At 41.6% G+C, this 10,363-nt stretch overlaps 1 protein-coding gene and 1 long non-coding RNA gene across 3 annotated transcripts; one reads left to right on the plus strand and one right to left on the minus strand.

Annotated features, from left to right (window-relative positions):
- Window positions 1–84: 84 nt before the first annotated feature.
- tbc1d20 (TBC1 domain family, member 20) lies at window positions 85–6,534 on the minus strand. 2 transcript variants are annotated; one of them, XM_069690998.1, is made up of 8 exons: window positions 6,087–6,534; window positions 5,542–5,727; window positions 5,283–5,363; window positions 4,681–4,867; window positions 4,447–4,548; window positions 3,859–4,000; window positions 3,228–3,331; window positions 85–2,993 (listed from the first exon to the last, which is right to left on the minus strand). In XM_069690998.1, the coding sequence occupies exons 1-8, from the start codon at window positions 6,175–6,177 to the stop codon at window positions 2,729–2,731; spliced, it is 1,158 nt and encodes a 385-aa protein (XP_069547099.1). In that variant the 5' UTR covers window positions 6,178–6,534; the 3' UTR covers window positions 85–2,728. The 2 variants fall into 2 exon arrangements, with proteins under 2 accessions (XP_069547099.1, XP_069547098.1); XM_069690997.1 differs by having other exon boundaries at window positions 3,228–3,406.
- Window positions 6,535–7,644: 1,110 nt separating this feature from the next.
- LOC138616585 (uncharacterized) lies at window positions 7,645–10,160 on the plus strand. Its single transcript, XR_011310600.1, has 2 exons — window positions 7,645–8,003; window positions 10,124–10,160. It is a non-coding gene; the product is annotated as an uncharacterized lncRNA (long non-coding RNA).
- Window positions 10,161–10,363: the final 203 nt, after the last annotated feature.

The raw sequence follows: 10,363 nt of genomic DNA on the forward strand, positions 1-10,363 counted from the left end.
AAATGTCATAAAATGGCCAATATACCGTCAGGAATAACATCTTTTAAAGAAATGTAACATTGAATATTAAGTTCAGACAAATGATTTCAACATTTTCACTCTAGTTTATTAGCATTGTATTGTACAACTTTACATTAGTATGACAGTTTTATTGTGACAAAATAAACATAAAAAAGCAGATAAATCCTTTAGTGCAATGAAAATAAATGGATACCACCGAGTGCAGGTCTGTGGTGCATGTCAACAACACTGCTGAACAACTACTGTGTCAGGAAACTAAGAGCTTTCTTGGACATGTGCCGGGGTCACCTTCATTTGGATCAATTTGTAGATCCTTGACCGGTTGAATCAGTGGTTCGCTACAGGAGATTTACCTCAATTCAGTCATAATACAGCAATACGATGCCAAGTGTTCAAGTCCCAATACACAATTGCAAAAACAGCATCTCTCCACATCAATTGGATGTCTTCAACTGAAGTGGGAGGGTTTTAGTTCACTACTTGTGCCATCCAGTGTAGCCGACCTATATGGAGCTAATTTCTTGACAAAAACCCAACAAACAAAACATGTTTGACCAATTTCTTATGATTCACTGACAAACTGTGGTTTGAAAATACAAAACATCTATTACAAACAGATGTATATATTGACCCATAGTGCCACCTGCTGTTGTGTAAGGTGAATTACTCGGGATATTTTTGAAAAAGATCTTCAGCACACTGACATTGTGACTGAAGTGTCACGATATTTTTTTTTTTTTTTTTTTGCCTTTATAGGATACATTTTGTTTGTCTTTCTGTATTTATTAGATGGGTACATTTTATATTCACAAAAACAAAATGCACCAATTTGTTAATGGTGTTTTTTTTAAATTTGCAAACCACACTTTGTCTGATTTGTATGGCGTTTTTAAAACATGTTTTGTCTGTTAGGCTTTTGGCAGAATATTATCTCCATGGACTTAGAACAGACCTCGTTCAATGGCTGTGAAGCTTTATGTTGAGCAATAAACATTAAAAAAAAAAAAAAAAAAAATCAAAAACAATTCAATTCACTTTTTTTTCCCAAATGAAGTTATCTGACAAACACTTAGTGAGGTGTGGGATCATAAGACAACCATATTTGGGTGAGTGCCAAACCACTGAAACCTATGAATTCCCCTATTTAATATATGATTGATTGAAAGTGACTGGAACGTTTTAGTGAGCTGGAGTGCCCTGGAAATGCAATTAAACCAATTAACTAAATAAGCGTGTGCTCAAAACAAGCTACAGTCCTGTTTAAAAACAAAAATATTACACAGCATTGATCTGAAGGCTCGGGTGCTTTTTTTTTTTTTCTGACAGGAGCATCTTGCGGTATGAGTGAGTGAAGCGCCTATCAAACGCGAGTGATTTTGCAAATGTAACGCAGTCGGTGCTAAGTGGGTTCCCCACCGTGACAAATCAAAGGCGACGGTATCCACGTCTTTTTACTTGTATCCATTCCACCTGCGATATTTTCCGTTACCAGGCATTGAGTGAATGAGTATGTCGAACTACAAGGAGAGATTGGATCGTCTACTCCAGGAAAAGTGATACAGAAAATATAAACTAGTCGTTTGGGGACACGAAACAGACACATTCTGTTCTGTTCTGCAACCAAACATCGAAGTAACTGGAAAGCTCTCTTTAAACCATTTTGATGCAGATGAGAGTTTCCTTCCTGGACTGTGAAAGCTGTTTTCAATTATGGAGGCTAATCCTCAATTTTAAATTTGAAAATTAAAAAAAAAAAAACGAGGTCTCACCTAGGCTACAACAAATTTACTTTGGTAACAATGATTAATAGTTCATAGTTTACCCTGCCGTGAGCCAAAACTAGAATGTGTAGCAAGGGCGATGACTGTTAACTGTTTTTTTAAAGATACTTAATCCCTGACCAACAAGACTAATTCAAAGAACTTAAAGCGACAATGTGATCTAAAAAAAAAAAAAAAAAAAAAAAATGGTGACCCTAAAAGTGCCTGTGTGTCATGTTCGTCTACTGTTACTTATATACCTCGAAATTAACAAACAGTATATTATACAAGGAGAAGATTTTAAGAATCCTCTATTTGGTCTCAGTCCAGGTATCAAATAGATAACAAATGAGGTGCAACACACACACACACACACACACACACACACACACACACACACACACACACACACACACACACACACACACACACACACACACACACACACACTCGCTCATACATTCACTCAAGCTCTCTAAATTGGCAGCAGTTTCAAGTGCAGTGAGTCCACCAAGCTTTCAGCATAAATCTCAGTGAGCAGAACTCAATGTCTGATTATCCTAATATGAAAAATAAATAAACTTTAATGATGAAACCATCAATAATTGTTCTTAGAGATAGTGTCTTCATTATAAGAAGGATTCTTCACTTCAGAACAGCAGCAGCTGTTGCTGTTACGCAGGTGTAAACTCCTCAGGAAACATAAAAAGGACCCACAGCTGGGGGGGTCTTTGAAGCCCTACATGGAGTGAGATGTTTAGACACATCCTTTAAGACGAACGAGGAGTGTTAACTGCTTCAGTTTAGAGATTACGTTCCAGAGGGTGTTACAGATTCCACGTTTTGTGTTTTAAATGATTTTAAGGTTCTTGGCAACACACCCGCCAGCTTGATTCAGTCAAAGACAGAGTAGTTGGGGGAGTGCAGAGGGTAAAAAGAGAAGCAGGTCAAGGAAATAAGTCCAGTTTGGGGGCCCACTCCAGAGCAGTATTGACCACAGCGAGTGCTGCTGCCCCTAAAGCCACTGTCAGACCCATGACCGCCAGTCGGACAAACCGCCGCGCTGTTGAAGGTTGGGCCACTGCCGCAACCGAGCTCACCGCTGAGCTCTCCAGCGCAGCCTGTTTTTGTCTGCGCCTGCGACGAAGAACCGAGTCCGGTCGCTGTTGAGTGGACGCAAGGTCAAAGTCCTTAAAGGTAGAGGATGCCATGCTTAGGAGGTAGAGGGGAAGACACATATAGAGAAGAGACCAAGAGACAGAGAATGAAACGGGTTAGTGAAAGAACGAAAGTAGAACAAACTAAAATATATATATATATATATTGCTGTATAACGGTGAAGATAAAGTAAGTAGCATCGGAGAAATAAAAAGCTCATACCAGTTAGGCAGGTGGTATCTGTAAAGGTAATGTGCTTACATGTGCTAACCCTAAGGATTTAAGTACCTGTCGTGCGAGATAGCCTCTCTAGCCAGTTCAGACGGAGGGAACTGGACAAAGAGGTCTCCTGCTCGGCTGATGAGAGTTTCATACGGCAGATCCTGGGGAATCTGAGACAGCAGGTGATGAACCATGGCCATATCGCATTCACAATCAAACACCTCCTCCTCTCTGTACAGTACAATCTGCAGCACAAATAACATGTATCGGTCAAGGGCCACAGTGATAAGTGCATCAGTCAATTGGTTAGCCACATGTGACAAAAGACAAATCGACGCTCAGCCGTCACCTGTCTAAGTGCGGTTGTGATCATGACGTCTTTACACTCTAGCAATCTACAATTTACACAACCCTGATGGCCACAATCTTGTACAGTACATCCTTGTGGGGTCACATAGGCCTCCGCGAAGGGACAAACCTGTCTAAGGAGAGCAAAGCCTCAAATAAATGGACAGATCTGTGTAGAATAACTTAAAAAAAAAAAAAAAAATGAAACTCATACATTTTCTAGGCTTTGGAAAGTTATTTTTTGAGTTTTTTTCATTCATGGACTGTAAATGAAAGTTGAGGGTTTTTTCTTCTTCTTCTTCTTCTTATTCTCTTTGCAAACCAGGAGTGGGGATGACAGGAAACTCACCACAGCAGCAAAGTAGATGGGCATCAGCGGATGGCAGGCTAGGAAGAAGTCGTACAACCGTACAACATGGCGGAAGTCGGACAGGACGTGGCCAAACCAGGTGATCAGCCAGCTGAGAGCGAAGACTGTGCCCACCTCAGCCCTTAAAAATAAATGCATGACAGACGATTTGATTAATTCAAAACCAGTTTGTTTTCTGATTGCTCCACTTCAGCACATATGATCGGAAGTTATTCGAAACTCAAGTTATATCACAGGATCAGGACCTGAAAGTCAGACATGAAGGTCACATAAGGCCTCCATCTTGTGGGACTTAACGACCTCTGTTCTTAACAGTCTAAACTTAAGTCGCCATAATAGAATAACTGTGCTGTAAAAGCACATTCAACCTTTATACCCTCACTTAAAATATTATTATCATCTTTTTATTTGAGCATGCGGATGTTTAACATTAACCTCAGCAGTTTTAAAATTAAAAAAAAACAAACTAGTAGGAGACATTACTATAGATGCGTCACAACAGTAGAAAATATAGCCAAACTTTATGGTGCTGGAACAAGCAACCCTCATTTCCTGTAAAGTACTTACTGTTGCATGAAGTCATGCACCTCAGGGTTAACCCTTTCAATGATGGGCATCAGATAGTTGAGAATGTGTTTTGTGTTGTCCATGGTAGGATCCATGAAGTCCCTGAGAGAGAAGGATAAAAGAAGAGCCTTTGTGACGAAGCCGTGAAGACCCACTGCACACAAAGAAACGCTGAGAAAGTCGGTCGCAGAATAAAGAACCAGCAGCCAATTCATTTGTATCCGTTGTCGGTACCTGAGGTGATGTGTGGACAGCTTCTCCACCAGAGCGGTCGACAGGCGCTCTCCCAGGACCAATAGGAAGGTGACGACAATGTCATGGTATCCTTGGTAATAGTGCAGCTGGGGATTACGTTTCAGAACTCTGAGGATGATGTCAATCAGTTCTTCCTGAAGACCCTCTCGCTGCTCATCTGGCATACCTGCACGAGTCCGCCAAAAATAAAACACAGCTGTTCGCTTACATAGGCTTCGGGTGTGCCGCTGCGTCAACGACCCTGTAAATATTAAAACGTCATGATTTGTCATGATTAACGGACGAAGAAACGGTGTCAAAAGAGTTGCGTGCGGACCGAAATCTCCAGAGCGCAAATGTTTCCCCCTCCTGCCAGAAAAGCGGTGCGGGCGCAACTTCTAGGTTAATACATGTAGATATATATATATATATATCCGAGTGAATGGCGTGAGGGTTGTGTGACACCGAAAAGTGTTCCCTGTAATCTGTTGCAATAGATTGCAAAAATAATAAAGAGGGGAGAAAAAAAACAAAAAAAAACAAGTGCAGGGTCTAAATGACAAGTTCTTCCAGGCAGACATGGGGTTTGTACTTCTACTCACCAGGTGGAAACCTCCTCAGCGAGCGCTGGACGTCCAGCAGCACCTGGTTGTAGTCCTTGTTATTCTCCCGCTCAACCGTTTCTGGACAAAACATGATTCCGTGAGCAAATAATGTACGTGGCAGAGCCTGCACCGGATGTTTACAACAACAACAACAACAAATAATAATAATAATAATGTGTGACATGCACGTCGGGGAAAGAGCTTAGGATGGTGAATTGAACCCCTTATTGTTTAATCACACTATCGACTACGATACCTGGCTCTTGATCCAGGACGTGAAGAGGGACGTTGAGGAGCCTGGGCCAGACCCGGCAGCGGATCTCATCGGTCAGCAGCCCCCCTTCGCTGATGGCCATCCTCCTCAGAGCCGCCACGTCCACTGGACTCGCACCGAGGGCCTGCCCGATGTCCGCAATCTTCTTCTTCCTCCTGGTGTCCCAGTCTGACACACAAAACAAAAGTGTTGTTTCGCTTAAAGTGCGTCGACTTATCCGCACACTTATCTTAACGCGCACCGGGAGACGGACGTCCGCGGAGGGACACGATTCGGTATGTTGTTAGTCCCAGGACTCGATGGGACAGTCCCAGGACTCGATGGGACAGTCCCAGGACTCGATGGGACAGTCCCAGGACTCGATGGGACAGTCCCAGGACTCGATGGGACAGTCCCAGGACTCGATGGGACAGTCCCAGGACTCGATGGGACAGTCCCAGGACTCGATGGGACAGTCCCAGGACTCGATGGGACAGTCCCAGGACTCGATGGGACAGCCCGACTTTGACACTTAAGCTCACAGTTACCTTGCTTTCCGATCACCGGCGACGAAGCACCAACAATTCTGGATTTCTTCATGGTTCCTTCACTCCTTGAAGTGTCCTCGTCAGACAGCATCGCAGTCCATTCCTTATTTATTTGGCTTAACCACCGTTTTAATGTCTCTAGTCCAGCTCGGAGCTCGGTCGGTAGCTGTCCTAACGAGCGAGGACAGTCTCACGCAAACGCGGCCCCGGTAGTTAGCTAATCAGCGTTAGCTCGTGACAGAGCTGGCGCTGCACCCGCCCCGGTTCCGTTCCTTTCAGCACCGCAGCCATCATTACGCGAACCGCCCGACATAAACCGGTTTACGACTCCGAAACGCCGCCTGGTAAGCAATGCGGCCAAGACAGAGGAGGCGGCGACATGTTGACGTTGACGGAAACGACCGAGGATCCCTCTGCGTTAGCTCGTAGCTTAGCCTCCTCCTCCCCCCCCACCCCCCTCCTTCCCCGCTCAGACGGAATGATGACGTCAGCCAAACGAGATAACGGAAGGTAAACGAGGAAGAGGAGCCCCGCCCACCTTCCTCACCGTGTTTATCAACTACTTCTTAGTGTCAGCAGTGGTTGCTACTTTAATGCAATGGTTGATCTATGTTTTTTTTGGGGATCGCAACCACACAGACATGTACAGACACGTGTAGGAAGCGATTGAAAGCCTCGCTGGAGTAACAAGTGCAGATGTCAACATTGCACAAGTAAATGCTCTTATTTAAAGATAACAACAACAACAAAAAGTGAGAATTGTATGCAGTTCATTCTTTTTAAAGCATTTACTTAACATTTACTGAACTCTGTGGCTACAAGTGCAAGTTAGGATGACTGGTATTCAGGCATGCCCAACCTTGGGTGGGAACAGAAACCCAACCAGAGCTTCGTGAGGACGTGTTTACACTCGTGCATTAAGTGAATTTACCAGTGTGACTTGCAAACTAGGACAACTGATTTACCACACATTCTCGCTTGTTTGTGTCATCAGCCTTTCACATGTCTTTCCCATTTTTTTTTTAAAAAAATTTTAAACTTTATTTTTTTTTTTTTTTTAATCTTGTAACGGCAAAGTAATGCTTAAGGGACATGTTTAGAAGTAAAAGTATTTTATGGAGGAAATGTAGTGGAGTAAAAATGACAACAACAACAAAACATTTGCTTTAGTTGTTTGACAACAACAGATCATTTGCACAGTCTAGATTTTACATACACTTTCATCTACATGATCCGTTACAAAATTCACTTAGCGCCTCTTTCGACCATTAATTATATGATAGGATGCTGCTTGGGCTTAATGCATCAGAAGGAAAAACAAAACAAAACAAAACACAGGCTATACCCATGTGATCATAAAGACTGACAGGATCATTCCGCGGTGTACTTAAACATCTAAAGTACCTACATATATAATATATATATATATATATATATATATATATATATATATATAATACTTCTGTACTTTTAGGTTATTTATCACAGTATTTGAACGAGAGAATTGTATTTGTACCGGAGGATTATATCGGTATACTTCTACCTTTATTTTTTTTTTTTTTTTTTATATATATAGCCTTTAATCAATACAAGTATCTTGCCACAGGCTATTTGTGAATAACCATGGATACTAAACAGATATAATTTGTGCATGGGTGTTATGCCTCCTAGTAACAGATAGATCCTGCTCTACACTGTCTTCTAGGTGTGGTGTGTTTGTTCCGATGAAACGAAAACGAAAATGACAGAGCGTTTAAATAGCTGCTTCCCGAACTGAGCTGCAGAGCGTCTGAGAAGGAAGCAGCTCGGACGGAGGCGAACCGAGTGAGGCTGATCGATGCGAAACAAGAAAATAGGCCTATTTCTCTTTGTAACGTTTGAGGTGGAAATACTAATATCAAGTGGATTTCAGTCAAGGTAAATTCTTCTTCTTTCTTTATTTACGTTGCTTTTGGGACGAGGGGGTGGGACCCAAAGGCAGCTGGTTTACTTATGAGGAAATGTCAATAATAATAATACCAAAAAAAAAAAAAAAAAAAGATAGTCCTGTGAATAAAGAAAGCTGCGAACTGATGATTAAAAGTCACAACAACCATAGGTTTGAAGAATTAAAAGGCACTGTGTAATGTAGAGCTTGTTGGGTGGGTACTGGAATAGCCTCGGGTTATTTCGGCAGATCCGTGACTAAACACTGTTGTCATGTTGCGTGGCCATTTCTTGAGAAAAGAAACCTACACGCACCCGCGAACATATCCACTAGAGGGCACACCTTCCAATGGGGTCGAGTCTTTGCAGTGTTAAACAGAGTGTACTCTCAAATGGCATTGGAATAAAAATGTATATCAAATTAAAGTTGTCTTGCTTATCTACCTTTATGGGCGTTCAAGTAGGCTGACATGTCACAAAAAAATAATATTTTTTCTCTTGGCAAGACAATCAAGTAGGGGAGACAGGGGCTTGTTGTCCCATTGCTCCTATTTTCAACAGGGTGCTACGAAGAAATGAATACAGGTGCACCTACCACAGATCACACATCTACCTGTGACATCTACTTATTCTGATGTAATTTACTGTTATTCACACCCCTGCGTAAAGAAACGTGAACATTTACTTCAGTCTATGTAGTTTTCTTCTCCTTAAGATATTGTTTAATCAGCAACTTATTTGAAATTGTCCCAAATGAGGCATTGTCATTTATATCGGTGACAGTTAATTTGAGCGATGTTGGCCAATTAGCAGTCATAGAATTGTGTCACAATATTCAAGATATTTGGATTAATATGTTTTTAAAAGGAAGGAGGAAAGATGATAGGATAGAAAGAAAGGTGAAGACATGGTCAGAAATAAAAGAAAACCAGTAAGCAGAACCACCTGACGTTAAGGACAGTGAGGCAGGTGAAGTTTGAAAAGAGATCAATAAGGAGTACAGCCCAGGAGCGCAATACTGCTCGAACTTCACAGCAGATGAAATAAAAAGTCAGGCAGCTACTCCAGCTTCAAAAGTTGGCTAAACCTCTCCAAATGTTTAGCCACGACACAGTTGCAGCTTAAAGAGTATTTGTATGAGATCAGCTGACATGTACTATGGTCTGTCATCAGTGAAGTCACTTGAAGCTGAAAGACTGCCCCAACCAAAGAAAACTTTGTTCCAAAGTAAAGAGAGAGGTTCCAAATCAATGAAAGATCCATGCTTGTACCTTGTTTGCATGGAGACGTTCTCCAAATATTGTTCCGGTGAGATGTGGACACTGAGCATAAAATGCAAACAATGGGCTCATGAAGAGAGCACCGGAGGCGAGAAACTTGTGTGCTAGAACTGCATATCTGACCGTGAGTCTGATGAGTCAGATAGGCCGATACGAGAATAAAAATGCATATTGTGTTAGTTTTGAATGGTTCTGTTTAAAAGGTTGGTTGAAATGATTCTCAAGCTGTTGTTGAGACATTTTGATTTAAAATAACAAAACAAATTTCAATTTGTCATGTTTTCATTTCTTTCAATATCCAGTGTGACAACTTACCTGCTGATGGGGTAAATTGACATAAGGGCACATTTGCAATATGACTAACCAATAACTCTGTTCTGAAATAAGATCTTAAAATGTGATGAATACAGGAAATATGCCAGCGACTTTCCTCTTTCATTTGGAATATCATTTATAGCTGTATAATGTATTTACTCCAAGATATATAAGAAAGAGTGAAACGTGTGTAAACATGACCTGGTCTCCCTACAATGGTCGCTTTGATTTCCTCAGAAGGTACAAACAGTGAGATGATCATCCCTTGTTATCTGGCTCCAGTATTCCTGTGACCTTGCAAATTGTACTGATAATAGTGAGAGGGGAGGGAGGAGGAGGAGGATACACGAAGAGGACATTATAATGGAAGGCACCACTTCTCATCATTGAGTTCTATCTTATGTTGTCCGTTTATATGAGCTCATGCATAAACTACACATCCATCAGATCATGTTATTCTTGTGCTTTAATGGTTTTTTGCTTTGTTTTCTTTCTTGCATCTTTTTAAATCATCAGTGTTACCAACCTAAACTTCAACAACTACCACATGCGAGGCTATGGAAGGACTAGCGTGGGGAAGAGGGCCTAATATTGGTAAATAAACAGTAAAAACCTGAACTCAAATCTAGCAACAAAGGTGTTCACTTTTAAGGCCTTGTTATACCAATGTTATTTTTTCCCTCCAGATAATGATACTGGCCAAGATGGTAATGTCCGTGGAGGCAGGCAAAGACGAAGAGGTGCACAGGGAGACAG

The sequence above is a fragment of the Brachyistius frenatus genome, unplaced genomic scaffold (genome assembly GCF_029030835.1).
Source record: "Brachyistius frenatus isolate BFR_SWC_R1_liver_20210118 unplaced genomic scaffold, ASM2903083v1 Contig_10, whole genome shotgun sequence".
NCBI classification, from domain to species: domain Eukaryota; kingdom Metazoa; phylum Chordata; class Actinopteri; family Embiotocidae; genus Brachyistius; species Brachyistius frenatus.

Coding starts and splice junctions, on each gene's coding strand:
- tbc1d20 (XM_069690997.1), bottom strand. CDS start 6,177: ATGCTGTCTGACGAGGACACTTCAAGGAGTGAAGGAACCATGAAGAAA. Junction 4,549..4,680: donor CTGTCCACACATCACCTCAG/GTACCGACAACG, acceptor CTTCTCTCTCAG/GGACTTCATGGATCCTACCA. Junction 3,407..3,858: donor CCATCTACTTTGCTGCTGTG/GTGAGTTTCCTG, acceptor TTTGTGCTGCAG/ATTGTACTGTACAGAGAGGA.